Source organism: Solanum stenotomum, chromosome 1 (genome assembly GCF_019186545.1).
Source record: "Solanum stenotomum isolate F172 chromosome 1, ASM1918654v1, whole genome shotgun sequence".
NCBI classification, from domain to species: Eukaryota; Viridiplantae; Streptophyta; class Magnoliopsida; order Solanales; family Solanaceae; genus Solanum; species Solanum stenotomum.
In genome coordinates this window covers 85,223,688-85,250,840 of record NC_064282.1, presented here as the reverse complement: position 1 = coordinate 85,250,840, position 27,153 = coordinate 85,223,688, and the positions used below count along the sequence as shown (strand labels likewise).

Sequence of the window (27,153 nt, the reverse complement as noted above, 5' to 3'; positions counted from 1 at the left end):
GAAGTCAGCACACTTCCTTCCTGTTCATACTACTTTCAGTGCCGAGAAGTTGGCTCGTATCTATATTCGGGAGGTAGTTCGTCTTCATGGTGTGCCTGTTTCTATCATTTCAGATCGGGGTTCACAGTTCACTTCCAGCTTTTGGAGGGCTTTTCAGGAGGAGTTGGGCACCCGTGTCCATCTTAGCACAACATTTCACCCACAGACGGATGGTCAGTCAGAGCGTACTATTCAGATCCTTGAGGATATGTTGCGGGCCTGTGTTATGGATTTTGGAGGTCAGTGGGACCAGTTTCTGCCTTTGGCGGAGTTTGCGTACAACAACAACTACCACTCTAGTATTCAGATGGCCCCGTTTGAGGCCTTATATGGTAGGCGTTGTCACTCTCCAGTTGGTTGGTTTGAGTCTACAGAGCCTAGGTCACGTGGTACAGATTTGCTTCAGGAGGCCCTGGATCAGGTGCGGGTGATTCAAGATAGGCTCAGGACGGCTCAGAGTAAACATCAGAGTTACGCGGATCATAGGCGTCGGCTGTTAAGGTTTGCAGTTGGTGACCGGGTATTTCTTCGAGTATCGCCCATGAAGCGTGATGAGCTTTGGGAGGGGGGCAAGCTTAGCCCCAGGTATATAGGCCCTTTTGAGATTTTGAGAGAAGTTGGAGAGGTTGCCTATGAGTTAGCTTTACCTCCAGCACTATCGGCTATCCACCCAGTGTTTCATGTTTCGATGTTGCGCCGGTATGATTCGGTTGAGTTGGATGATTGTCTGACCTTTATAGAGGAGCCGGTTGCCATTCTAGCCAGAGATGTCAGACAGTTGCGGTCGAGAGTCATCCCTGTTGTTAAGGTCCGTTGGAGACACCGTCCAGTCGAGGAGGCTACCTGGGAGACCGAGCAGGAGATGTGAGAGCAGTTCCCCAGCTTATTCGATACTTTAGGTATATCCTTATTCTTACTTTCGAGGACAAAAATCCTTTTTAGTAGTGGATATTATAGTGACCCTCCTGGTCATTTCTGTATTTTGCCTTTTGTGTGTCGTTAGAGCGTTCATGTAGCGACCCCAAGTCATGACTTGCTAGGAGTGACAGTTCGGTCACCTGGTCGTTCGTTTGGTTATGGTGTGAGTTTTTGTGTTTTGGAGCTTATGAACTTTGAACGATCATTTTCGATGAAAAGTTCAAGAAGATGACATCGGAATCCAATTTTGACGATTCCATCAGCTCCGGAAGGGTCATTTTAGGCTAGTAGCATGGTCGGCATGACTCCCGAGGTTTTCAGTGTGAGTCGATGCGATTAGGCGTTTTAACTTTAAGTTTAAGCCTAAGTTTGACTTTGGACAACATTTTGAGTAAACGCACTCGAATGAAAATTTCGTCAGCGCGGTTAGCTCCAGAACATCAAGTTTGGTCTAGATTGACCTTTCTTTTGTGTCTCGAGGTTTTCAATATTTTTGCGGAGCTCTTTTGTAGTTTTTGACTTAAAATGACATTTGGATGTGGGACCCACTTTTTTATCAAGATGACCTCGTATGGAAATTTTGACTGTGCCATTGAGTCCGGAATATCTTATTTAGTATGGTTGTATATCTCGTTTGCGTGCACGGGGTTCCGAACGAGTTCGGAGTGCCCCGTCAGAGTGTTTTTAATTGCAGAAAATCTGCTATAAATGCAGAAAATCAGCAACATTTCCCAAACTTCAAACCCTCACAACTCTCTCATTTCAAGTCCAAATTCAGTGATTCAAAGGTTCGTTTTGTGAGGTTTAACGCAAGGAACGCGTTGGTGAGCTCAGATAGTGATTTGGGGTCCCCATTTAAGGTCATTTTCGTAAAATACCTGCTACCACGACCCTTTTTATGAGCTTGATTTTGGAAAATTTTGAGACTTGTTTTCTCAGCCATTCTAGGTCTGATTTCAGTGATTTTTGAGGCTATCTTGAGTGGCTTTTCGAGGAGAACGTCATGATATTGTCACATTTCACTGTAGACCTCCAGTTTCTGGTAAATATACTGATTCAACTGCTGTCTCATTTCTAGTTTTTGAGAAAATTTGAGTTTTGGTTGCATGTTGATATTGTGTTGTTCCCGAGCCCCGAATTGTATCCCATTTTGGGACATGAGCTGGGGAAACTAGTTAGGACCCACTTTTGGGGTTAATTCCAGAATTTCCAGCGTGGGTCCCACTTTCCCCGTTTTGACCCCGAAATTGGTCCGTCTCCGTTTATTGTGATTTTGATGTCTAAACGACCGTAATAACATTGTGACTCTATTTTTGATAGTGGGGCAGCATTTCGAGGACGTTCGGAAAGGGAAAGCTCCGGATAAGTGATTTTTTAGCGCGTGTGATCGGCCTACAGGTAGGCTACGGTTTCCCTCTCTTAGATTGAGCTTGAGAGTGTGAATGCATGTTGATTAGTTGGGATTTGGGTTGGTAGTGATTGAATCATGTATAGGTGTTTAGAAATCATGTTTTCGACCTATTTCTGGAATTATCGGGTAACTGTGAGCATGTTTTGTGTTATTAATTGTCCCTCTTTGCTATGTGGAGTACTTGTATGCTCGATGACTATTTGTTGAAGCATTTGGGCCTTAGTTTGGTTCGACTAGGGCTTGCCTTAGAAATACATAATTCGGATCTGATAGGCCTTAGTTTTGCCCCGACGCCGCTCGGCCGGCTTAGATCCCTGTAGATTGGTGTAGCAGACTTGAGTCTGATAGTTTGGGCCTTAGTTAGGCGATACGTTTGCTCCGATGATAGTTATCCTTATTTCCCTGATGTTACAGCTTCAAGAGTTACGTTAGCGACACTAATTTTGCTTCGCAATTTGAATTTGATTTTCGATTCGGTTCCAAGGACTTACATTGATTGGCTAGGTGTGGACAACGATCCACAGACATTTATGAGAATAGATCGATTGAGACTCTTTCAGCAGCTACATTGGCACCTTTATAGAGCATCTGGTTAGAGTTCCGGCCCCTATTGCCCAGATACTTATATAGAGCATCCGGTTAGAGTTCCGTCCTCTATTGCCCAGATACTTATATAGAGCATCCGGTTAGAGTTCCGGCCTCAGATACTTGATACTTGTGATTGGTTACTTGGGTACTTCTGGTGAGCATCCGGTTCGAGGTTCAGCCTCCGTACTGTCAGATTTTACTAATTGGGGTTGAGGTTCTGATTCGTGTTCTCCGTTCTTGGGTTCTCATATGCAATTCTCTTTAGTTATAGTTATTCTGTGTACTCGTCGGGATTGTGGGGGTCCTTTCAGGTTTTTATTGAACTTGCGCACGAGTGTACCTTCTAGGCTTATGGGGTCCAGTTAGGTGTAGTTAGCTTATAGATTGCTTCAGTTAGTTCTTTCTACACTCATGTGCATTCCATTGTTAGTTAGATTTTCGTTATTGACTTCGGTTTGTGTTATTCCTTCTTTTCATACTGCATTTACTTTTCAAGTTCAGTCGGCCTATGACGCCTACTGGGTACTTGTTGTTTTGGTACTCATGGTACGCTCTGCATCTGTTTCGTGATACAGGTCCGGGCACTTGTAGCCAGCGTTGATCGAGCTTGGAGCAGACTGATCCGGAGACGAGAGTGAGCACACGACGTTTTGTACTATTTCACTCTCCATCTGTATATATAGACTTGTCTTTTACCTTCCAAGACAGTCCAATCTCTGTTGTCCACTTTTGGGACTTGTACTCATTTTGTAGTAGCTTTGTACTAGTGACTTCCAGGTTCTGGGAGGGATCTTTATTTGTATATATGTTTTGGTTTGCTTCTGCCTGTTTATATTGTTATTTGCCTACTCTTGTTTAGTTTCTATCCTCAGACCCATTATTTGTTGTCCCGGGTTACAGGTTGGCTTACCTGCTGGTGGGTTATAGTAGGTGTCATCATGACTTGAGAAATCGAGTTGTGACACATAGTTGTCTACTGAAGCCAAGTTAAGGGTCATGTTTATGTATTATGCCAATTCAAAATTTTCAAAATACCCCTTATCATTGTTTAAATTGGCTTAAAAATTGGTCAAAATTTAATTTTAAGTTATTTTTAATTTTTGGGAGCATTTGACAAAATTAAAAATAAATTTAAAATGACTTAAAAAAAGTTAAAAGTTAAAAATTAATATTTCCCTATTTTATATTTTTAACTTGAAAATTACTCCAATTTGACTTTTTAAAAATTATTTTTAAAAAAACTTATTTTTTAAGTTAAAGTGAAATGGGCTCTAAATCTCACTTCTTAATCAAAAGAAATAGCCATTAGTTATTTACTAGTTAATTTGAGAGGTAGCTTAGAATTTATTAAGATTTTTTATTTACTACTCCCTCCGTCCCATTTTATATGATGTACTTTGATTTGGCACAAACTTTAAGAAAAATGGAAAGACTTTTAAAACTTGTGGTCCAAAATGAATGATACAAATTTGTGTGTTTGTAAATCATTTCATTAAGGGTAAAAAAGACATTTTATAGGCAAATTGTTACTTAAAATAGAAATGTGTTATTCTTTTTGAGACTGACTAAAAAGGAAAGTAAGTCATATAAATTGGGACAGAGGGAGTATTTAAGTATTTCATTCATTTTAAAATAAGTTTGTACTTTAATTTTTTCATTTTACTTCAAAATAGTGGTTCATAATTGAAGAAGACTTTTGTTTTTTTCTTCCAATTTTATCCTTGTTTAAATAAATAAAACTTTACATAATTTTTTTTTAAAGATATCTGACTAACGGCAAGTGAAAGAAAATCCCTTTACTTTTTTAAGAGTGTATACTTTTTAAATGGATATATTCAAATTACAAAAAAAATTCTATGTGATTTTTTTGAATATGCTTGTATCTATCACTTTTGCTTTATTGATTAGATTCCTCTAAAAAAATATTGATATTCATATCGAAAACAAAAAATATCGTAATTCAAATTATAAAATATAGAAATGATTCAGATTGATCGGAACAAATTGATGCATCAAATAAATAAAGTTGGATGCAATGTTCATCCCATATATGAAATTGATATTTACATGTAAAAATAACATTGGACACTTATTTATAGATTCATATCAAATGTTGTATCTATCTTTATTCTATTCCGAAAGCAACTCTATAACTATAAGTCTACAATAAAAGAAAATAGATAAATCTTTTTATACACTTCTATCTATCACGTATTTTGAAATAAATAGAATAATTAATTAAAATTCATGAATTAGAAGCAATGATTTTACTATAAAAATAATTGAAATTTTCTTTTATTACTATAAATATACTCTTTGATATAATTATTTTTTTTCAATGCATATACCTCTTCTTCTATTTCAAGTTTTCTTTCAAAAAATCTTAACCCAATTAGTTGGATTACTTTTACTTATCACTCAATCTTGCTCTTTATTCTTCTTCCTCCCCACCACCCCACCCCCACTCCACCATTTTCATAACCCTAGTTCTCAAATTTTGTGCTTTAAAAATCTCAACTTTTTTCAAGAAAACATCATCTCATAAATCTCTGTAATCTGTTTTCTTGATTTTTCTTTATCTGGTTTGTATAAAATATACCATTAAAAGGGAAATCTTGAATCTTTAGTGCTTGTTTTGTGTTAAATTCCATCAGAATTGATAGATTCACCATTATTATAGCTTTAGTTCAGCTTTTCTTTTTCTGGGTTTTCTTTTTAGGTAGAAATTGGATATAGAATGAGTAGTAATCAGAAAAAGAGGAATTTTCAGATAGAGGCGTTTAAGCACAAAGTAGTGGTTGATCCGAAATATGCAGACAAGACTTGGAAAATACTGGAGCATGCTATTCATGAGATTTACAATCACAACGCCAGTGGCCTCAGCTTTGAAGAGCTTTACAGGTCTAAATTAATTTCATTTCTTAAATTGTCTATTGATAGAGTAGGAGATTGCTTAAATTGACTGCTTAACTTGTAACTTTGGATGAATCCTCTAATTCTGGATTAGTTGGGTATGCCCGCCATAAAGGTAGTTCCGCAGAATCCAGTAGCTTTGGCTGAAATTTTTTAAATCGGTGTTAAGAAATCACTAAATATGTACAAAAAAAATTAAATTTAGAACCTAGTTGTTAGCACTTGAGGTCATTGTTCTACAATTCAGAATTCATAAAGTTTAAATCCTGAATCTCCGTGGCTAGTGTGAAGCACTATATCAACACCCCCAATGCAGTGTTAAATGTATGGGAATGAGCTCCGAATAGAGTGGGAATGTTTAGAGAGAATTTAAAAGCCAATTCCAACTAGCTTGTGATTGAAGCATCACCTAGTTTCTTGTTCAGTTTCCTCCCCTTGTTAGTACCTCAAGTTTCTTTAAGACTGAGAATGTGGAGAAAAAATATAGATCCAATTAATGTTTGGCGGATGTATGCAACAAGTTGTGGTGTAGTCAGAAATTTCACGAAGGGTGTTCAAACTTTGGATAGTTAATTGAAGTCCTGGGCTCCGTGTAAACTTTGCACACACCCTTGCCATTGAGCTAATGTTTTATATTGGTTCTAAGGGTGTTCAAAATGCTACATATACCAATATAAAGTAAGATTTGACCTCTATATTGTGTAATTTTCCAGCGAAGGTGGTTTGGCTGACCACCCTGGAGTTACTGTAGCTCCGCCCCTGGCATCAACCTACATTATTTGGTTGTAATGAAACTGTGGACAGGGAAATGCTTGCTTGTCTTCTTGATTGGTATCTAGGTGCTTTTTTGTCATTTTGTTTGATCTTTGTGCTTATCCTAAAATAAAGGTTATCCAACATCTTTGTCGTGTTTGATATATCATAGATCACAGAAATCGATGTGTTATATCTTTGACAACACAAACTAGCCTCTCTATCTCTCTATTATGATACCTTCTCTCTTCTCAATTTTAGATTTGATTGTGACAAAGACAAACAATTAATGTTATTTCTGCAATTCATTGCATGAGTCTTTTGAAGGTATTCAAACAATTCTGTCTTAAAACAAAAGTGATCAATGTAGAAATTTGTGATGCACTTCTATTCTTGCTACTATTATTTCTATTTTTTGAACATCGTGTATATATGATTATATTTTTTTATTTTCTTATTGGTTAAACCAAAAATCGATTAATCGAAAACTAATAATAAATATCTTACTAGTTTGATTATCGGTTTAGCGTGTTCACAAACTGAAAATCGATAAATTAAACCGACCGATGCACACCGGTACCTCAATATGCCTGATTTTATATATACTATCGTTGTTGAAACTGATTAACTGATTCTAAAACTTTTACCCAGCCATTGATACTTGACCTAATCAAGTTTTCTTTCCTCATTTGTCTTTCTCATTTAAAAGATAATTCGAGCCTATAGGAGCTTAGGTGATTCATTCTGGGGTTACCTTGGCCATCTTTAACTACAACTAAGATGTGTAATTTTCTCAATGCAAGACCACATGGAAAAGTAGCCCCTAACTGCGAGGTTGTAAAATCTGCGTTATGCTGGAATTTTTTTTGTTAAAAAGAGTTCCTGAGTTCTGGAGACTAGACTAACAAAAGCTTGTTATTTAAGCGGAGAAGGATAGAGAGGCCGACCCATTAGCAACCGAGTTTCAAACCATGTGCCAGCTAATCATAGGAGATTTATCGTTCTTTTAAAAAATTGCAAAGAACTTTGTAAGTGGAGCCAGAAAGGGTGATACATTCTTGAAGCTTTAGACCGTAATGATGCTAGAAATACCAGCCTATAGCATTGCACAGTGGTGAAACTATATATAACAGAGTGTGGAATTAGAAAATAATCCACTAATCAGATAGAAATGAAAATGAATGGTTCAAATGCTCATAAAAGCAAAAGTTGCTTTTCCACTGGACATACTTTAACAAACTTGAGCAGTAAAATCATACTCTTTAAAATGACTCCGCTGTGCTGGTATAATGTTGTAGCGAAGTGAACACTAATCTTCTTCTGTTCTGTATGCTGTGCATACATAGCAAAGTTTTTTATGATTTTTCACGTAAATTAGTGTAGTACTGATTTGTCCAAACAAATTCGTTGTGGTATAGCCTTTTGTGAACCACAGACCAATCTCGAACCTTTATGGCTTTTACCATGAAGAGAATTTGAGCTTTACAAAAGACAACTATTTTTCCCCCTTCTATACTCTTCTTACTTATCAAGAAATTGAAATTTTTGAGTCTGATTTAACATGTGAAAATTGATTATAAGGAAAATATGTCAACTTCCATGATCAGCTTGTGTAAATCGATGTTTTCTTTTCATCAAGTTGCACATCTTGTCAGATAACCTTCCTTCTTTACTGATTTTTTTTGATAATAAAAGGGAGTTGAGAACTGAAATCGTTCTACTCTAATTGAGTCCAAGTTATTCCAATACTACCTCGCTCATAAATTAGTATTTTCCTGTTAGGGTCAATTTGGCAATGTGAAACTAGGGGTTATCGCTTTACGAGTGAAGTCATGTGCTTTAGAGAAGTGTGCACTTGAAGTGCAAAGTGCTATCAACAAGAAGTGGTTAGTTTTTGGAATCTCAGTTCTGAGGATTTGAATTAATGTCTGTGTTATCGTTTATTAAATGCTGAAATTAGTTGTTTTTTTATGACTGTGGTGTACGTACCAACTTTTACTCACCTCGACTAATTCCATGGGATACCCGCCACCTCCCACAAACAATAGAAACCAGGCAACTTTGTTCGGCTAGGACAGATGTGATGCTGGTGTTTTTGTCTCTGTTGGAATTTGAACCTGAGACCTTATGGTTCTCAACCCACTTCATTGACCACTAGGTCACACCCTTGGGTGTGCTGAAATTAGTTATATTACAACTGGATGATTATAGTGCTGAATCTATACGTGTTTAGTATTTCACTTTAAAAACACTGCACTAAACCCTAATCATGGAGACACTGTACTGAGGTAAGTGTAAATACTATATCTTATATGGATATTTTGCTTCCATGTGCGGTATCTAGATTCAGAAACTCAAAAGCTCAAAGAGTTTTGATTAGAGTCTCAATTTTTTTTTAGAAAGAACTTTGATTAGTCTCAATTGTAGCAGGTAAGTTCTTTAATTTTTCTTTTTTGGGGAAAAACATATGATCTTACAACCTGTTAGGTGGCCAATTATTACAACATAAAATACAATTCCATTTCTATGGTGATGGTTGCTATCTGGATTCAGTGTCACTATTTCAGGATGCATTCTATTTTGTCGAAATGACAAGTTTTCATTCATTTGTCAAGCGGGGAGAAGTTTCAATCCATTGAAGGATGGAATCAAGAATAGACTATGAGTATGAGATGTCCTTTCTATCCTCGGCCTTCTCCTGAATTCTTTGCTCTGATTCGCGACCAGATAACCATTGACCCTTCCCCCACCAATTCTCCTCAGCTGCCCCTACTCCCCCTTGACAGTTAGTTTCCTTCCCCTCCCTTCGAATGCTCTACTAGTCTCTTTGACAAGGATTTCTTCCTTACTAACTCTTTCCATTCCTCTAAATCTACCTCACCTTGATATCGTTTGCTGCCTTTTTCTCTCCTATATAAAAGTTCACAGTTTTGTGTTCCAGTCATTTATACTATTTTCATTTCATTCAAACTCCATCACCAAGCTCTGGAATGAAATTGTTCTGGTGCATCAAAATTCACTTGTGTAGTAATCCTAGAACAAGACGAGTTGGGCGTGGAGTTTGAGATTACTAAAGTGTCATAATTTACTCACAATCCATCTGCCATAAAGGTTATTCAATGTGTAATTACTAGAAAAGCTAATAAGGAAATTCCACACATACTTATTATCTGCAAATATTTCATTATTTGTAAATCAATATTTGTTTTTCAATTGAAATTGAAATTGAAATAGAGAATTTAAAGTCAAAAAGCTAGTTTGAGGAGTATCTCCAAGTGAAATAATGATTTTAACCCATAAATCTACCCCCCCCCCCCCTCACACACACACACCCCAAGTGAAATTCATGTCCAAACACAATTCATCAGCTTCCAAATACTTTTTTCAACTTCAATGACCAAACTGGCTATGTCAATAAATCCAGGCATCTATTTTACTGCCCACCACGCCTCTAGGCCCCGATGAGAATATATCTCATGTTTTAATGTGACTTATATAGTGTAGGAGAAGTAATGCATAAAAGATGAGCATTAAGGTCCATAGGTAGGATTACATTTTTTGAGACTCTTTCTCGAAAAGCTAAACGATTTTTGAATTCAAAATCAGGCAGAAATCCAGCGCTTAGGAGTCGTTTGGTGTGAGGTATAAGGCATAATAATCCTAGGGATAAAATGCAGGACTATTTTATCCTGTGTTTGGTTGGAGGTATTAGGCAATCCTGGGATTGTTTATTCCACCGGTTATACCTTAGTGATGGGATAAGTTATCACATATACATGGTGGAACAACTTATCTCAGGATAACTTAACCCCAGATAACTTGTCCCAACCAAACGACCCCTTAGAGTATTAATAAATTGTCAGCGGCCACGGATTGCATTGGCTCAAGTTCAGCGATTCACAATTCCATTGTCTTTTGTTCTTTTTTTTTCCTGCAACTTGAATAGATAATTAAACTGGAAAGGCTGTTTGGTTATGGACTGTTTTAATTTGTTACTGAGGTAAAGAAAGACAAAGATCTTTATTGGTTCTGTTCATAGAGAAATCATCAGTCTAGCAGAGAATGTGCCCCTTCTTGCTGTTAGCTTCATTCTTCCTTCTCAACTGAGGCTATTAGATGTCTTAGGGTGATCTAGACTTTCCTAAAGCCTAAATTTTAACGCTTACCATATCCTGAGCATCATCGACTCTTTTGCTTGGTCTAACTGTTGTCATTTTGTTGATATATAAAGACACCTTTACAATCTTAATGATCTGTTGCTTTGTGGTTGTCCTGCTCCTTCTCTTCACTTTCGTTTCCAAAACTCTTTAGTTCCTTTCTTTTTTTTGCATGCTTGAATAGACTATTTTTGATATTGGGATATCTTCTGTCAATGCAGAAATGCTTATAATATGGTGTTACACAAATTTGGTGAGAAGCTGTATTCTGGACTTGTATTTACAATTACTTTCCACCTACAACGTATCTCTAAATCCATAGAGTCCGCCCAAGGTGATTTATTCTTGGAAGAGCTGAACAGGCAATGGGCAGATCATAATAAGGCATTGCAAATGATACGGGACATTCTGATGTACATGGACAGGACCTTCATTCCGAGTACCCATAAAACCCCTGTTCATGAGCTTGGGCTGAATCTTTGGCGCGATAACATAGTACGTTTGAGTAATATTCAGATGAGACTTCTGAGTACGCTTCTTGAACTTATACTCAAAGAAAGGGATGGTGAAGTAATTAACCGGGGACTGATGAGAAATATAATTAAAATGTTTATGGATTTAGGACCATCTGTGTACCAGGAAGACTTTGAAAAACCTTTCCTTGAAATATCAGCTGATTTTTACCGAGCCGAGTCTCAGAAGTTCATTGAATGTTGCGACTGTGGAGACTACCTCAAGAAAGCTGAAAAGCGTTTAACCGAAGAAATTGAGAGGGTGTCGCACTACTTGGATCCGAAGACTGAAGCGAAGATCACTAATGTGGTGGAGAAAGAGATGATTGAGAACCATATGCCTAGGCTTGTCCATATGGAAAACTCAGGTTTGGTGAATATGCTTCTTGATGATAAATATGAGGATTTGAGAAGAATGTACAACTTATTCCGTAGAGTTACTAATGGCCTTGCAACAATAAGAGATGTAATGACTTCTCACATCAGAGAGATAGGTAAACAGCTCGTTACCGATCCTGAGAAGCTGAAAGATCCTGTCGAATTTGTCCAGTGTCTCTTGAATGAGAAGGATAAATATGATAACGTAATAATCTTGGCATTCAACAATGACAAGACTTTCCAAAATGCCTTAAACTCATCTTTTGAGTTCTTCATTAACCTCAATCCACGTTCTCCTGAGTTTATTTCATTATTTGTGGATGAAAAATTGCGGAAAGGCCTTAAAGGAGTCAGTGAGGAAGATGTTGAAGTTATTCTTGACAAGGTGATGATGCTCTTCCGTTACTTACAAGAAAAAGATGTATTTGAGAAGTACTATAAACAGCACTTGGCAAAGCGACTGCTTTCAGGAAAAACAGTTTCTGATGATGCTGAGAGAAGTCTGATTGTTAAGTTGAAGACAGAATGTGGTTATCAGTTCACTTCCAAATTAGAGGGCATGTTTACTGACATGAAAACCTCTCAGGACACAATGCAAGGATTTCATACAGCATATGGTGCTGAATTGGGAGATGGCCCCTCATTGGTTGTCCAGGTTCTCACTACGGGATCGTGGCCTACTCAACCTGGTGTCACCTGCAATTTGCCAGCTGAATTATCAGCTCTGTGTGAGAAGTTCCGGTCATATTACCTTGGGACCCATACCGGCCGAAGGTTATCCTGGCAAACTAACATGGGCACTGCTGATTTAAAAGCGACATTTGGGAAGGGCCAGAAGCATGAGCTTAATGTCTCTACTTACCAAATGTGTGTACTCATGCTCTTCAACAATGCTGATCGTTTAATGTACAAGGAGATTGAACAGGCCACGGAGATCCCTTCATCTGATCTGAAAAGGTGCTTGCAGTCCCTGGCATGTGTTAAGGGAAAGAATGTTCTCCGGAAAGAACCGATGAGTAAGGATATCGGGGAGGATGATGCCTTTTTCGTCAATGATAAGTTTACAAGCAAGTTTTACAAGGTCAAGATAGGAACAGTAGTTGCACAGAAGGAATCCGAGCCTGAAAAGCAGGAGACACGTCAGAGGGTGGAAGAAGACAGAAAGCCCCAGATTGAAGCTGCTATAGTGAGGATCATGAAATCCAGAAAGGTATTAGATCACAACAACATCATTGCTGAAGTTACAAAGCAATTGCAATCTCGTTTCTTGGCAAATCCAGGGGAGATCAAGAAACGGATTGAGTCACTTATTGAGAGAGATTTCTTGGAAAGGGATAATGCAGATAGACGATTGTATCGCTACCTTGCATAAGAAATTCTTCACCTGGACTTGTCTTTAGGAACTTTGAGCAAGTCATAATTAGCGACTTTCTTAAGCTTATTGGTAGAGTTGATATAATTAATACTGGAATATTCTCTACCCCTTATATTTCTGTACCAGTAATAGAGCTTCAGTGGATGCAGTTGTTTCTGCAGATTACATGCAAAGTATCATAATGCTTGCTAAAACATTTAATGGAATGAGCAATAACATGTCATGGTTAGCCTCAGTTGATATGTTAGCTGCAGGGGCCCTTGTTATGAAGGCTATGTCATACATTTTGTTTGTTCCAGTCCTTCATTTGATATCTAGTTTTGAGATTTCACTGAATTATAAATATATTCAATCTATCAGGTCATTTAAAAGGTAATTAGAATAACGATTCTTTCAAGCCGTTTGATCCGGGCTGATGGCGTTTTGTGACAGCTTGTTTAGACTCCAGCGCTTCCCACTCTAGTTTTAAGTGGACGTGTGAAAGAATTAGTAGGTGTTTACACATGATTTGGTTGAAACATGAAAAAGTAGAGTTGAAGTTTTATGAGTAAAAACTTGGAAGAACTCTGAAAATAGTTTTTTAAAATTCAAAATTTATATTTGAAGTTTGCAGGTGAAATAATGAGCTCCAATGACATGATCATATGCTTTTGAAATAAGTTCCACTGTGAGTTGCTTACTCAGTTGTACTTTCTGTTTCAAAGTTAAGATGTATAGATAAGCCACAAAGTGGGAAAAACGTCGGCTTGGTGCACAAAGCATTTTGCAAGGCCCAGAGAAAGGCTACAAAGTAAAGAAGAGAAAATTGAGCTTCTTCAATTAGCTTTACATGCTACTTACTTCAACTAGTTTGGTAAATCACACTAAGCAACAAATACTCAAAGTTGTAAGGAGGGAAGTACAACCAAAATAAGTCGACAGAACTGGGAATTCAAAAGGAATGAACATTAGGGTGAATTTTCAGATTGCTTACTTAATCAACAATAACATACTCAGCGTAACTTCATAAGTGAGGTTTAGGAAGGGTAGTGTGTACACATCCTTGCCTCTACGTTGTGAAGGTAGAGATGTTGTTTCCAACAGACCGTAAGGTCAAGTAAAGCATAATAACAAATATTGAAAGGAAATACAGTAGTGAAGAAGCCATGCTAAAACTGAAGTAGGAGAGAACAGTAGCAACAAACGGTAACCAAAGCAATTTTGCATCAAGATTGCTTACTGAATCATTCCCTGAGAAGAGAGACAATTTCGACTGCTCATAGATGTTTCTCTTATTACGATGGTCTAATAACAGTACAACTATGCAAAACTACAAGTATGAAGCTTATGAAAAGCCCCCATAGCCAAACTTTAAACGTTGTAATTTAGAATTGAAACAGATGATTAATCGATAACGTACTGATCACCCAAAAACAACAAGATTTTGACGCTCCCCTCTAAAAGTAATACTTGATTGTAGTCAAGTTGAATCTGCAAACAATGGCGAGATATTAGCGTCTTTTATTCGAATGAGATGCCGTTTTACATGGAAATGAAAAAGGAAAAGGAACAGAAGCTCTTTTGCTTACCATTCAAATGTCAGAGCCAATATGAAAAACAGCTAGGGCCCTGTTAGAATGCGGTTCTGTATATCTGCAAATGATTTCACATCTACACCCCATAGCCTGAAAGGCACATTTTTGTGAACGAAAATTTCAAAACCATAAGACATGTTGACATCCTTTGTATGGTTGGTGAAAAGTAACAGAAGACTTAAATTTTGTCTTACTGATAATTGATATTCAACCGTTAAAAATATTAAAGTGAACGGTTTTTATGGAACTACAACATTAGCACTATCTTTTTGTTGCACTAGACATTTGCTAAGGAAGTTATCGAAATTTAAATATAACAAGACTTTCAGAAGCTCACCAGCAGTCAATTCCAGTAGCATTTGCTCCCCCTTTATCAGCCTTTTCATCATCTGCGACATGAACAGTTTTCATTGCTTCCACACTGATCTGATCTACAACATTGCAGAACATGGTAAGTGGAACTTCTTGTATCCAGTTTCAGGTTTATTTGACAAATGAATTAGTATCAATTTATAATTTTAATAAGCCTCACCTAGGGTCATAATATAACTCGAAAGAGTTGTTAAAGAAGTCAGATTAAAATATTAAACAAAAAAAGAACAATGCTAAAGTAGAGATACCTTCTATCACCGTGTTAATGAAAGATGTACAAGTATTTGTACCACATACCTAAAGCAGCTCTGAATATCTTTGTATCTGGTTTTTCATGTCCAACCTCTGACGATATGATGACAGCATCAAATCTGTGGATAAAGAGCACACAAAAGTAAACAATGCATCTTCAAAATTTCAAGCAGGCATTGCCCCTGCCATTTCATGCCGAGGAGAATTCTTAGTAAATTTGAAGGGGTTAAATTCATTGCATGGCTCAAAGGCCATTTAGTTTGCTATGTAATTAGGTACTGACATTCAAGATCAAGGAATATAATTGACAACCGACATAAAGTGGTTTAAGCTCCAACTGTTCTTTAATAACGGGGAAAAAATATAAGAAAGGATTGATGCTTACAGATCCAACACATTCAGATCTTTCAAAATCTTCCTCAACCGGGTGTCAAAGTTGGATACAACGGCCAGTTTGACTGTCCCAAGGTTCAGTAATTCAGAAACAAAAGGATGGCAAGAGAAGTTCATTACACAAATCTTATGTCAGAAGTGAAGTAATGCAGATACTCGATAACCTCCTGAACGTTTCAGAATCAGTATTGTGTCATAAGCTCCTGCTGGAAGATGCCATGCCTCGCCACTTGCATAGTGCTGATTAAAGCAAACACTTCAGGTAAAGCAGTCATTTCTAACTTCAAATTTCTATAAAATGTTTTAGACTTCATCAAGGTAGCTACTAGCAAGAAATGACCTGGTATACTTCTTCAAAGTAGGTATCGTCACTACAACCAGTTGCTTCAGAAACTACAAGCTTCCAGAAAGGCCGTCCATCATCCTGCCAATTGTACATAATCTTCAGTTGATTAATAATGTCAAAGGAACAGTAAACATTATAATGGAAATATGAACTTTAACCAACAATTCAATTTTAGGACATTTTAAATAATTCAGTGACTGGACAAATGGAGGTGCACGGACTGCAACTTTTTTGCTTCATAAAGAAAAACCACATCCGATTCATACAGATATGCAGAATACACCGACATAGTACATTTCAAAAAGGACAACTTTCCACAAGTAATCAGTATTCCAAGAGTTTATTCTTCTTTGTATCCAAAATTAACTCAGGATACCAGCATAATTTTCTCATTGCTGAATCATGTTTAAAGCGCTCTGTCCACAACAAAGGCAGGGGAAGGTCAAATTACCTCATTTCAAACTATCAATCTCTTTAGCTAGTCATTTCTACAATATTACATGTAAGAACTAAGTCATCACAAGCTAAAATGGCTTGCTAATATTTGCATGGGAAACCCAACGAGAGAAAGCGAAGGAGAGGTAAGGCCAAGAAGAGGAAACATATAACATGAGAATATAAGAAAAAGTTCCAGTTTTCAAATAAACAAATACTTAATGACATCAGGCATGTTGGATTTTCCCAGTCAAAAGAGACTGATTTTTCACATGTGACAAATGAGCATGAACTCCAGCAAAGTTGCAACCTGATAACGAAGATTTTCTGGCCAGGGTGCAGAAAAAGCTCTTTTGAAACCTTGCTTTATTTCGGCTGGAGAAGTTGTCAGCCCTAAAATTAGATAAAATACTTTTAGCAATCTTTCTGAAAATACATAGAGATATTTATGTGTTCTCTTGACTTTTTCTGCACTGGATAAAAATGCTTGCTTGAAGAAAAGGTTAAGGAAAAACACATTTAGGCTCACTACAACGTTCCAGGGAAACTATTCTGAAGTTGGTTCACATAATTGCTATTGTTTTCTGCTGCACAATTTAGGACTTCATGTAGATACAAGTCGAATACTAGTACGACATGTTTGATCATTTAGTTTATAGCTGACTCTTGGCTGAATAACAAGGCCATCTTCTGCTAAAATATTGATCTGATATAAAAGGTAGACACAGTCAGAAAGTCTGCCGCTTCTGAAGCAGCATAGAAAGAAGACTTATTCTTACAGCGGAAAGTTTATGGTCCCCAAGTAAAGAAAAAAGAAAATACTTCTATTCTGTGGCTTCAACCCCTTTTACCTGAATATAGCTCTTTGTAACTAACCGTAACTTATACCTTTCATTTGCAACCCCTGGAATACCTTTTTTTTTTCTTTAAGACCCATTTGCAACTAACAATTATCTTTTCTGATGGTGGCTTCACAAAAGACGAAGTACTATTTTGTGGAGAGACTTGATTTCTTCATTCCTTGCAATCAGCCTTTAGGCTGAATCCACACTCAAAATTGCTTCAGAGTGCTTTGATGGTTCTCTGATTTCTTCAGTTTCTTGTGCAACTTAAAGCAAATGCAATATAATCTCCACAGCTTCCTGGTTTTTGGATTGTCTTCTTGGTCTATGCGTGAATATGGAATATAGAAGTTGCGACTTCTGGAGTTTAACTTTTGGTTCAACTTCCGGTTTTCAACTGTATTTTGTTCCACAGTTGATGAGCTTGGCTCATAAGGAATGTTGATCTCAACCTTCACCTGTTCCTATGTAGTCTTCCTTTACCTGTATTACAAAAACTAGAAGACTCTCTTTTGGGATAGGATCGGGACACCATCAAAGGTTACATCTCTCAAATTATAAATTTTAGTGACATGGGATCAGGACACACCATAGTATGCATCCTTTCTCTCCAAATGCATACCCTAGGAAAATGCTCTTTTTAGCCCTTGCCTCCAAGTATCAATCATTTACAAGCACGTGTGCTTAGCAACCAGATATTTTTAAACCAGAATAATCAACACGAGCACCTAACCAAAGTTCAAAGGTGTAGATGGAGCACGATTGACAATACAACGTGTTGTAGATATAGCCTCTTTTTTTTTAAGAAGGTAACAGTCTTGTATTATATTCCAAAAAATCAAACCTGAGGTTTACTAATTACAAATAAAAGGAGAGTATCAGGAAGATCTTCAATCCTAAATAACAAAAATTACAAGGTGCCTAAAGCATTCATTACTGATTCTAGATCTTCCATATAGCCTCTACCCAAAAAGGCATTTGTCAACCCAACTTTTGAAATCATGCAATGAGTTCTTTCCAAAAGAATTTTGTTGATCCATTCTGCAACACCATTTTGTTGAGGGTCATCCTCACATTGTGGTGTCGAGCAATTCCTTCATTCTCGTAAAACTCGTTAAACTCAGATTTACAAAATCCCAAGTCATTATTTGTTCTAAACCGCTTAAGTTGTTTTCCTTCAATCAAAACTTTCCATTGTTTGACAGTTAGAAAAACATCACTTCGATTTTTTAGAAAATAAATCCAAATTTTCCTTGAATAATCATTACTAACTTACACTTGACACCACCTTTCAATGTGGTTAAAGAAGGACCACAAAAATCTGAATTGATGCATAAGCATTAGGAATAGAAATGAGTGATGAAATCATAAGTATATTACCTTTAGGTGCAAAAATAAGAGTCATTAAGTCCCATTAAAAATTGAACCAATCATTCGTCTTGCTTGGACTTAATGTTCTTTTTCTTTACTTGTTCCCGCGAAGCAAAAAGAAAGAAGCACAATTGCATGGAATGAAGAAATCCAAAGTATCTAGTTCATCCCAAAGACATTTCATCTTAGTGTAATAAGTAGCAATATGAGATGAACTAGGTCACTGAGTTCCTTTTGAAGCGGGAAAAGCTTAGCACTTGAACTTTGCCCAATCTGCCAACAGATCTTTAGCCGTGGAAAGAGTATATAACACTTTCAGAAATTTCTCTAGAAAGAAAGCTCAAGATCCGCGAAATTACCATATTGTTTGCTCTGGACCAAACACTGTGCAGATCTGTACCAGCATCAGGTTCTTGAGTTGATCCATCAACAACACCTAACTTGTTTTTCGAGTCAAAGCTATAAGCATCCTTCTCTTCCAAACCCCCAAAAATCTTGCCATTAAAAGTTGTATTAACCAACAACATACCAGGAGAATCAGAACGAGAAATGAAAAAGGATGAGAAGGGTTTATCAGCACAATGGTTGCATTAGTTCCAGCAAGAATGGGAATTTGAGTATCACAAGACGTATTTTCATTAGTGCACGGAAGTTGGCCGGACACCAAGACCATAAAAAAAGATGTATTTTCATCAATCTCTACTCCTATCTTCATTTCTCCTAATCTATAATTTGTTAGGATCTACGATCCTGTAAACACATCTTGTGAAACTCAAGTTCCCATTCTTATTGGAACTAATACAGACGTTGTGCTCATAAACCCTTCTCATCCTTCTTTCAGTTCTCCTTCTGATTCTGCTAGTATGTTTTTGGTTAATCCAGCTTTTGATGGCAAGAGTTTGGGGGATGGAAGAGAGGCATGCTCATAGCCTTGACCGAGAAAAACAAGTCAGGTTTTATTGATGGATCAACTCAAGAACCTGCTGCAGGTCTGCATAGTGCCTGGTCCAGAGCAAACAATATGGTAATTTTCTGACTCTTGAACTCTCTTTCTAGAGAAATTTCTAAAAGTGTTATATACTCTTCCACAACTAAAGATTTGTGGGCAGAATTAGAAAGCAGGTTTGGACAGAGTTCAAGTGCTAAGTTTTTCTAGCTTCAAAAGGAACTCAGTCACCTTGTTCAGGGTTCATCTCATATTGCTACTTATTACACTAGGATGAAACGTCTTTGGAATGAACTAATACTTTGGATTTCTTCATTCTATGCAATTGTGCTTGATCCTACAAAGCAAAGGAAAAGAACATTAAGTCCAAGCAAGATGAACGATTGGTTCAATTTTTAATGGGACTTAATGACTTCTATTGTGCACCTAGAGGTAATATACTTAAGATTTCACCATTCCCTTCTATCCCTAATGCTTATGCATTGTTGATGTAAAAGGAGAAGCAAAGCGAGGTCCAGAATAAAATTTCCCAATGAATCTTCTTCATTCATAGCTGTCAATCAGGGAAACAATGGACAAAGACCATTTTCTACTGATTTCAGGGGACAAAAAGGGAACTATGATAACAAGAAGTCTACTCTTGCATGTAGATATGGCAAGAAAACAAGACATACCATTGGAAAATATCATAAAATACATGGTTTTCTACCTGATTTTAAATTTACTGTTAGAATATAAATAGGTTTATACAATCCTATTAGAATAGGAATAGGTTTATACAATCCTATAAGAATAGGAATAGGTTTATACAATCCTAATAGAATAGGAATAGGAATAGAAATAGAAATAGGAATACTAAATAGTATCCTACTTGGTAAAGGATTGTATTCTAGGGTCTATAAATAGGGTCTCAATGTAATAATGTAGACACAACAACAATTCAATAATATTCTTTTCTTATATTTCTTACATGATATCAGAGCCTCTACGAACTTGGTAGAGAATTAAAGAGCTTCCGCTGCCGGCGGGTGGCACCCATATATGCTGCCCGTCTGGCCAATGATTATGTTAGCAAAAGTTGGGTCACCGTGTATCTATCTGGTGACTATTTTCTCACATTTAATTTGTGTAGCACTGTGCCATCATTCCGGTGACTACTTTCTTATATCTAATTTGTGTAGCACCGTGCCATCATTCCGGTGACTACTTTTTCATATTTAATTTTTGTAGCACCGTGCCATCATTCTGGTATCTACTTTTTTGTGTAGCACTGTGTCATCATTCCAGTGACTACTTTTTCATATATAATTTTGTAGCATCGTGACATCCTTCCGGTGACTACCTTTTTTTTTGCATATCTAATTTGCGTAGCACCGTGCATCTATCCGGACTACTTTTCATATTTAAGTTGTGTAGTACCGTGGATTTTTCCGAACTATTTTCTCATATCTGAGTTGCATAGCATCATGTGTCTTTTCAGTGACTTCTCAGATTTGATTTGCATAGTTCCATTCGTCTTTCCGGTGACTCCTCAAATCTGATTTGCGTAGGGTTGTGCCATCATTCCAACCCTACCCATATTATTTCTCTTTTTCAATAGGGTCGTTCCATCAATTCGAACTATCCTATATTATTTCTATTTTCTAGTTGGGTTGTGACATTATTCTGACCCTACCCATATAATTTTATTTCTTAGATTGTGACTACTTTTAGCCATCAAATCTAATACTCCGGCATATGAGCATGTTCTGGCCAATTTTTTCGGTGACTTGTTTAATATCGACTGTCTATTGATTCCAACATGAACCATGTACTTTATACTAGATTTTGAGCACTTACAATGTTCGCTGCATTGTGAAGAAGTCTATATGGAGCAACCACCTAATGTTGTTGCTCAGGGGGAGTTTAGTAGCCTTGTATGTTGATTACGTAAGTCACTCTATGGTCTGAAACAGTCTTTGCAAGCTTGGTTTGGGAAGTTCCAACACTGTAATTTTATCACTTTGTGTTTTATCGGCATTATGCATCAAATTCAGTATTTCATGAGAAGATCAAGCACATTGAAATTTATTGTCAATTTTGTGAAGTCAAGTGATCAACTTGCAGATATCTCACCAAGCCCCTCATCGGTCCTCGTGTTAATTACATTTGTAACAAGCTAGGTACATGAATTGTATGCACTAGCTTGAGGGGGAGTGTTAGAATATAAATAGGTTTATACAATCCTGTTAGAATAGGAATAGGTTTATATAATCCTATAAGAATAGGAATAGGTTTATACAATCCTAATAGAATAGGAATAGGAATAGAAATAGAAATAGGAATACTAAATAGTATCCTACTTGGTAAAGGATTGTATTCTAGGGTCTATAAATAGGGTCTCAATGTAATAATGTAGACACAACAACAATTCAATAATATTCTTTTCCTATATTTCTTACATTTACTAAGAAAAGAAATTTTCATAATGTTGTGACTTCTCATGAATTTTTGGGAGATTCTTTCATGACTAGCACAGAATCAAAGGAGCATGAGAAACTCCTCACACGGTTGCAACTTGCACAGGTCATGCAGATGCTTTAGCGGGTAAAAAATAAGGATCGAGAGAATAATTCTGATATCATAGCTTTTGTCAACTATGCGGGTATTACTTTAACCCTTAATCCTTCTCTCTGAACTCATATAATTGTAAAACCTTCACTAAAAAGACGTGGATAATAGACTCAAGTGCAACTGAGCATGAGTTGCAGCAACAAACGTTTTTTCAATCTAAAACCATTGCCTAGAATTACTTTTGTTAGCTTATTCACAAAGGGTTAAGGTTTCTCATTCAAGATCCAAATTCTCAAATTTAGCCTTCATGATGTATTGAATGTGCCTAGTTTCCATTTCAATTTATTGTCTGTACCACAAGTTGAGCAAACAACTTTCTAATATATTATTCTTCACTACTTCTCATTGTTTCATGCAGGGCTCTTTAATTAAGAGCCCAATGCTCCTTGGTGAAAGTCAAAATGGTCTCAAAATCTTGAAGAACAGGCTTCCGGTTTTTCTTATGCTGCCGATTCTTGCTCTAAGTCTAGCTCTAGTTTTTTTTTTTTATGATAAGTGAAACCCACAGCCGCTACCCTTTGGGTGCGCACAGGGTAAAACCCCCACTCCTATGCAATAGCTGGCAAACCACATAGGAGAGGTATCCCACACTAGGCAAGCCCAGTGCGACGAGCTCGACTCAGAAGGCAAACCCCTTGCTTTCGTTGGCAAGGGGTTTCGAACTTGAGATCTCCAACATGGAAGTCCCAAGCCCAAACCACTAGGCCACCCCGAAGGGTAAGCCTAGCTCTAGTTTACATTCCCTAAAGGATGACAAATCTAGTTTGCCATGTATTTCTCTTTCTGTTGTTCAAAGCAACTTACGACATGTAAGCTTGGGGCATATACCTTCATCAAATATGCAGAATATCAATGGAATACATGTTTCTATTTGTTCAAATTTTTTTGTTCCTTGTTCTGTTCTATTTGTCGATTAGCAAAGCAATCCAAACTTCCTTTTCCTACTAGTCATATTTCATCTCAACGAATTTTTGATTTAATCCTCATTGATACTTGGGGGCCTTGTAAAACCCCTACGATGGTTATAAGTATTTTTACAACAATAGTGGAGGATTTTAGTAGAGAGACTTGGACTTTTTTATTAGCCACTAAAAGTAATGTATTCTCTATTCTCAAATTGTTCCTTGCAATGATCGAAAGACAATTTAATAAGAAAGTTAGGGTCATTAGATCTAACAACGCTTGGGAACTGGGTTCAAGTTTGGAAACCTCTAATTTTCTTCTTCACAAGGCATCATTCATCAAACTTCTTGTGTTGCCACACCATAACAAAATGGTGTGGTTGAGAGGAAACATAGGCATCTTTTGGAAGTTTGTAGAGCTTTGCTTTTTCAGTCTCATCTTCTACCGAAATTTTGGGGGATTGTCTTATGACAACCACTTGTTTAATCAATAGATGTCCGACTAAATTATTATCTTTTCAAACACCATATGAAAAACTGTTTGGTCATCCTCTAAATTACTCTAACTTGAAAGGTTTTGGTTGTCTTGGTTTTGCTTCTATTTTTTCCCAAGGTAGATTTAAATTGGATCCTAGAGTTGAGCCCGATATGTTTCTTGGGTATCTATTTGGGAAAAAGGGATATAAGTTACTTAGTTTTTTTTTTTTGATAACCGAGAAATCCGTCTGTGACCCGCCCTTTGGACCAATCACAGCCTTCTAAACTCGGTGGATAATGGGCCCGCCCCTCTACCCTTCTCCACTTAAATACCGGGCTTCGCTTTGCATGGTGTGGGGCTTGAACCTGCGACCTAAGCCACAAATCCTCCACCTTTTGCCACTTGAGCTAGGCCTTGGGGGCATAAGTTACTTAGTTTACATTCTCAAAAATACTTTGTTTCTAGATATATTGTTTTTATGAATAAATATAGGGAAAATTATATGAAGTAGCAAACTATTAATTCAAATTAAATGATCCATGTTTTTTGTCATCCCATTTGTATATCGAAATATACAAATAGGCCAAAATATACAAATGCATGACCCATTTGTTTACCGAAATATACAAATGCAGGACCCATTTGTATACCGAAATATACAAATGCAGGACTCATTTGTATACCGAAATATATAAATGCAGGACCCCATTTGTATATCAAAATATACAAATTGACCCAAATACATATTTTTTACGTATATGTATACCGAAATATACAGATTAATAGCCATAGCAAGCATAAAGTTTGCTATGGAGCGCAATTATACAAACTATAGCTATAGCATACAAATATGATTTTTATGTTTGCTAAACCTAAAATTTACTCATAAATATATCCTTTTTCAACTGTTCAACCTAGTGTTTCCATTTTTCCTCATCTAATTCACTAATTAAACTTGATCCTGATTTTCATTTTATATCCTCTCCTCCACCTATTTCTTCATTTCCTCCTGATCCATTTTCTCCAATACCTCCTACACCCACTCTTCCTTCGCAATCTTTGGTTTCCATCCCTCCTATCAATCCAGTCACCTTCCCTTCACAATCTTTGATTTCTACCCCTTCTATCAATTTTCACCTTGAGAAAATCTATCAGATCTACCAAGACCCCTACATACTAAGAAGATCACGTTTGCAATATTGTCCATTTTTCTAATGTGTCCGACACTTGTTTTTCTTCTCTTATTTCAGTAACACGATTTCCTTTTACTGCCAAGACCCCTACATACTAAGAAGATCACGTTTGCAATATTGTCCATTTTTCTAATGTGTCCGACACTTGTTTTTCTTCTCTTATTTCTGTAACACGATTTCCTTTTACTGCTTTGTCCACGTCAAATCAATAATATATCAATTCTCTTTCTCAAATTAAACAACCTACTAGTTTTTCCTAAGTCATTTTAACCCCAAAATCTAGCTCATGGGGAGAGGATTTCCCAAGACCATATAAGGAGACTAAGGACCTTTTAGCCCCCCATGTGGGATACCAACTCCCCCAGCATACCCAAGACTGCTCATCTGGAGCATGGACAATATAAGACAGGGGGGCCAACATTGGAAATAATGAATTGGGTAGGTTTGGCTATGATACCATGTAAAGATATGGCACCTAAACTTAATTCAACCCCAAAAGCTTAACTCATGGGGGAGGATCGCAAGACCATATAAGGAGATCAAGGACTTTTTAACCCGCTGATATGGGACACCAATAATAAAAGTGTGCTCTCTCTAACAACTTAAACTTTTAGATGAGATGGTCACACACTTCAACAAGTGTCCTGGTTTCAAAACATTACAACTTTGAGCCAAAGAATAAAAGTGTGTTCTTTCATCCTTTTTCTTTACTTAGGGACCTAGAACTTTCCACTATTAGTATAGGTATTCTTTCTTCCTTTGAATCATCCCACAAATTGTTAGAATGTCTCTGAGTATTTTTTGTTATAGAGAGTTAAGTATATTCTAGAGTTAATATTCGATATACTTTGTGTGAACCTCTTCTTTGGAGTGGCTTTGTAAGGTTATTCTCTTGGGTTAATTAGAGTATCTACTCCAATTTTATACTCTCTCATGTGTACCGGTTGATATGGTAAATTCCTCCTCTACGTTTGTGGATTAGGTCGTATTGACTAATTCACGCTAAATTTGTGTCCTTTATTTTCTTAACTTACTGTTATTATCATTACAACACTGCTTGGCTAATTCTGCACTACTCCGGTTCCGATCCTAACAGAACGTGTAGTTCGGCATCCCAGTTAACAACGATGATACATGGAGGAAGCTATATCTACAATCATTAATAAGGTGAAGCTCTACACTATAGACCAGTTAAACTTGCATCTCTCTCTCCCACACACACAAAACAATACAACTCAACTTCTGTCTCACCCCAAGAAGTGGATTGGAAAAGGGATTAAAAAAAAGATTTCTCCTTTGCTATTTGGAAAGTGAAATACTCCTATTAAAGGAAGGAACCAACAAACCATATTTCTTGCCAATCACAGCATAAGTCTCTTCAACTGGCTTTGTCAATTGCAAAAGTGTATTTGCTGCATCCAGCAACAGTCCATCATATGCTCTCCTCCCCATTTGTTTCCCTGCCCCTACCAAGAAATTCAACATCATTACTTTACTAATAACATGAAATCCAAGATTTTAAATCCCCACTTTCACAATATACATCTTTATAATATTTTCAACTATATGTATATAATTCAAGCTAAAAATTAGTGGGTGTGTGCCAAGATTACATCTTTATAATATTTTCACACTGTATGTATATAATTCAACATAAAAATTAGTGGGTATGTGCCAAGATTACATTTTTATAAGAGTAGTGTGGAATTAAAAGCATAAAAGAAAGAGAGAAAAGAACCCTTAAAACGAACCAGTGGGAATGTTGATAGAGGAAGAACATCGAATTGTGTATGATCCAGAAAACTTTGCTCTGAATTTGAAAGGATTTAGAGCTCTGAGAAGAGCACCGGCTTCCATTTTTCCTCTCTTCTGCTGACGGAAACTACAAGGTTTAAAAGTTATTTTTTGCTAAATTGGGGTTTTTTTTTTTGGGAAAAGGGACGGATTTACCCCCGAACTTTAATAAATGGTATGTGTATGCCCTCCGTTATACTTTGCGTCCACATAAGCCCCTGCCGTCCAATTATAGGTACACGTATACCCCTCTCACTAACGGACCCCTAATTTCTTACACGTGTCTTAATCTTATTAAACTACCCGTTTGACCCTTTTTTTTAACCCATAACCCAACTATCCGCCCCATAACCCAATACGCACCCAATTTCCTCTAAAAGGATCCTAATTAAAAAACACCCAAATTAAAACAACAAAGTCCGTCCCTTTTCCCTAGTCGGAGGTCCCCGCGTATCCCTCACACCAAAACCCTAGTCGGAGCCGCGATTCCCTCACACCAAAACCCTAGTCGGAGCCGCGATTCCAGTTTGTCTTCGTCGATTCCACCTTGTCTCGTCGAATCTTTCGTGTGTTCTTCGATTCAACTTGTCTTCGTCGA

The 27,153-nt window shown here is 37.0% G+C and overlaps 3 protein-coding genes across 4 annotated transcripts in view; 2 read left to right on the top strand and 1 right to left on the bottom strand.

The window, feature by feature from the left end:
* LOC125864367 (sphinganine C4-monooxygenase 1-like) overlaps positions 1-27,153 on the top strand; it is a 752,368-nt gene that overhangs the window by 638,362 nt on the left and 86,853 nt on the right. The gene's annotated exons all lie outside the window — the stretch shown is intronic.
* LOC125863944 (cullin-3A-like) lies at positions 5,406-13,215 on the top strand. Its single transcript, XM_049543908.1, has 2 exons — positions 5,406-5,857; positions 11,001-13,215. The coding sequence occupies exons 1-2, from the start codon at positions 5,694-5,696 to the stop codon at positions 13,039-13,041; spliced, it is 2,205 nt and encodes a 734-aa protein (XP_049399865.1). The 5' UTR covers positions 5,406-5,693; the 3' UTR covers positions 13,042-13,215.
* Positions 14,231-26,648, bottom strand: LOC125864398 (uncharacterized). 2 transcript variants are annotated; one of them, XM_049544382.1, is made up of 10 exons: positions 26,513-26,648; positions 26,108-26,227; positions 16,727-16,809; positions 15,976-16,059; positions 15,800-15,875; positions 15,628-15,700; positions 15,288-15,361; positions 14,956-15,049; positions 14,613-14,708; positions 14,231-14,514 (listed from the first exon to the last, which is right to left on the bottom strand). In XM_049544382.1, the coding sequence occupies exons 1-9, from the start codon at positions 26,616-26,618 to the stop codon at positions 14,645-14,647; spliced, it is 774 nt and encodes a 257-aa protein (XP_049400339.1). In that variant the 5' UTR covers positions 26,619-26,648; the 3' UTR covers positions 14,231-14,514; positions 14,613-14,644. The 2 variants fall into 2 exon arrangements, with proteins under 2 accessions (XP_049400339.1, XP_049400350.1); XM_049544393.1 differs by having other exon boundaries at positions 26,108-26,221.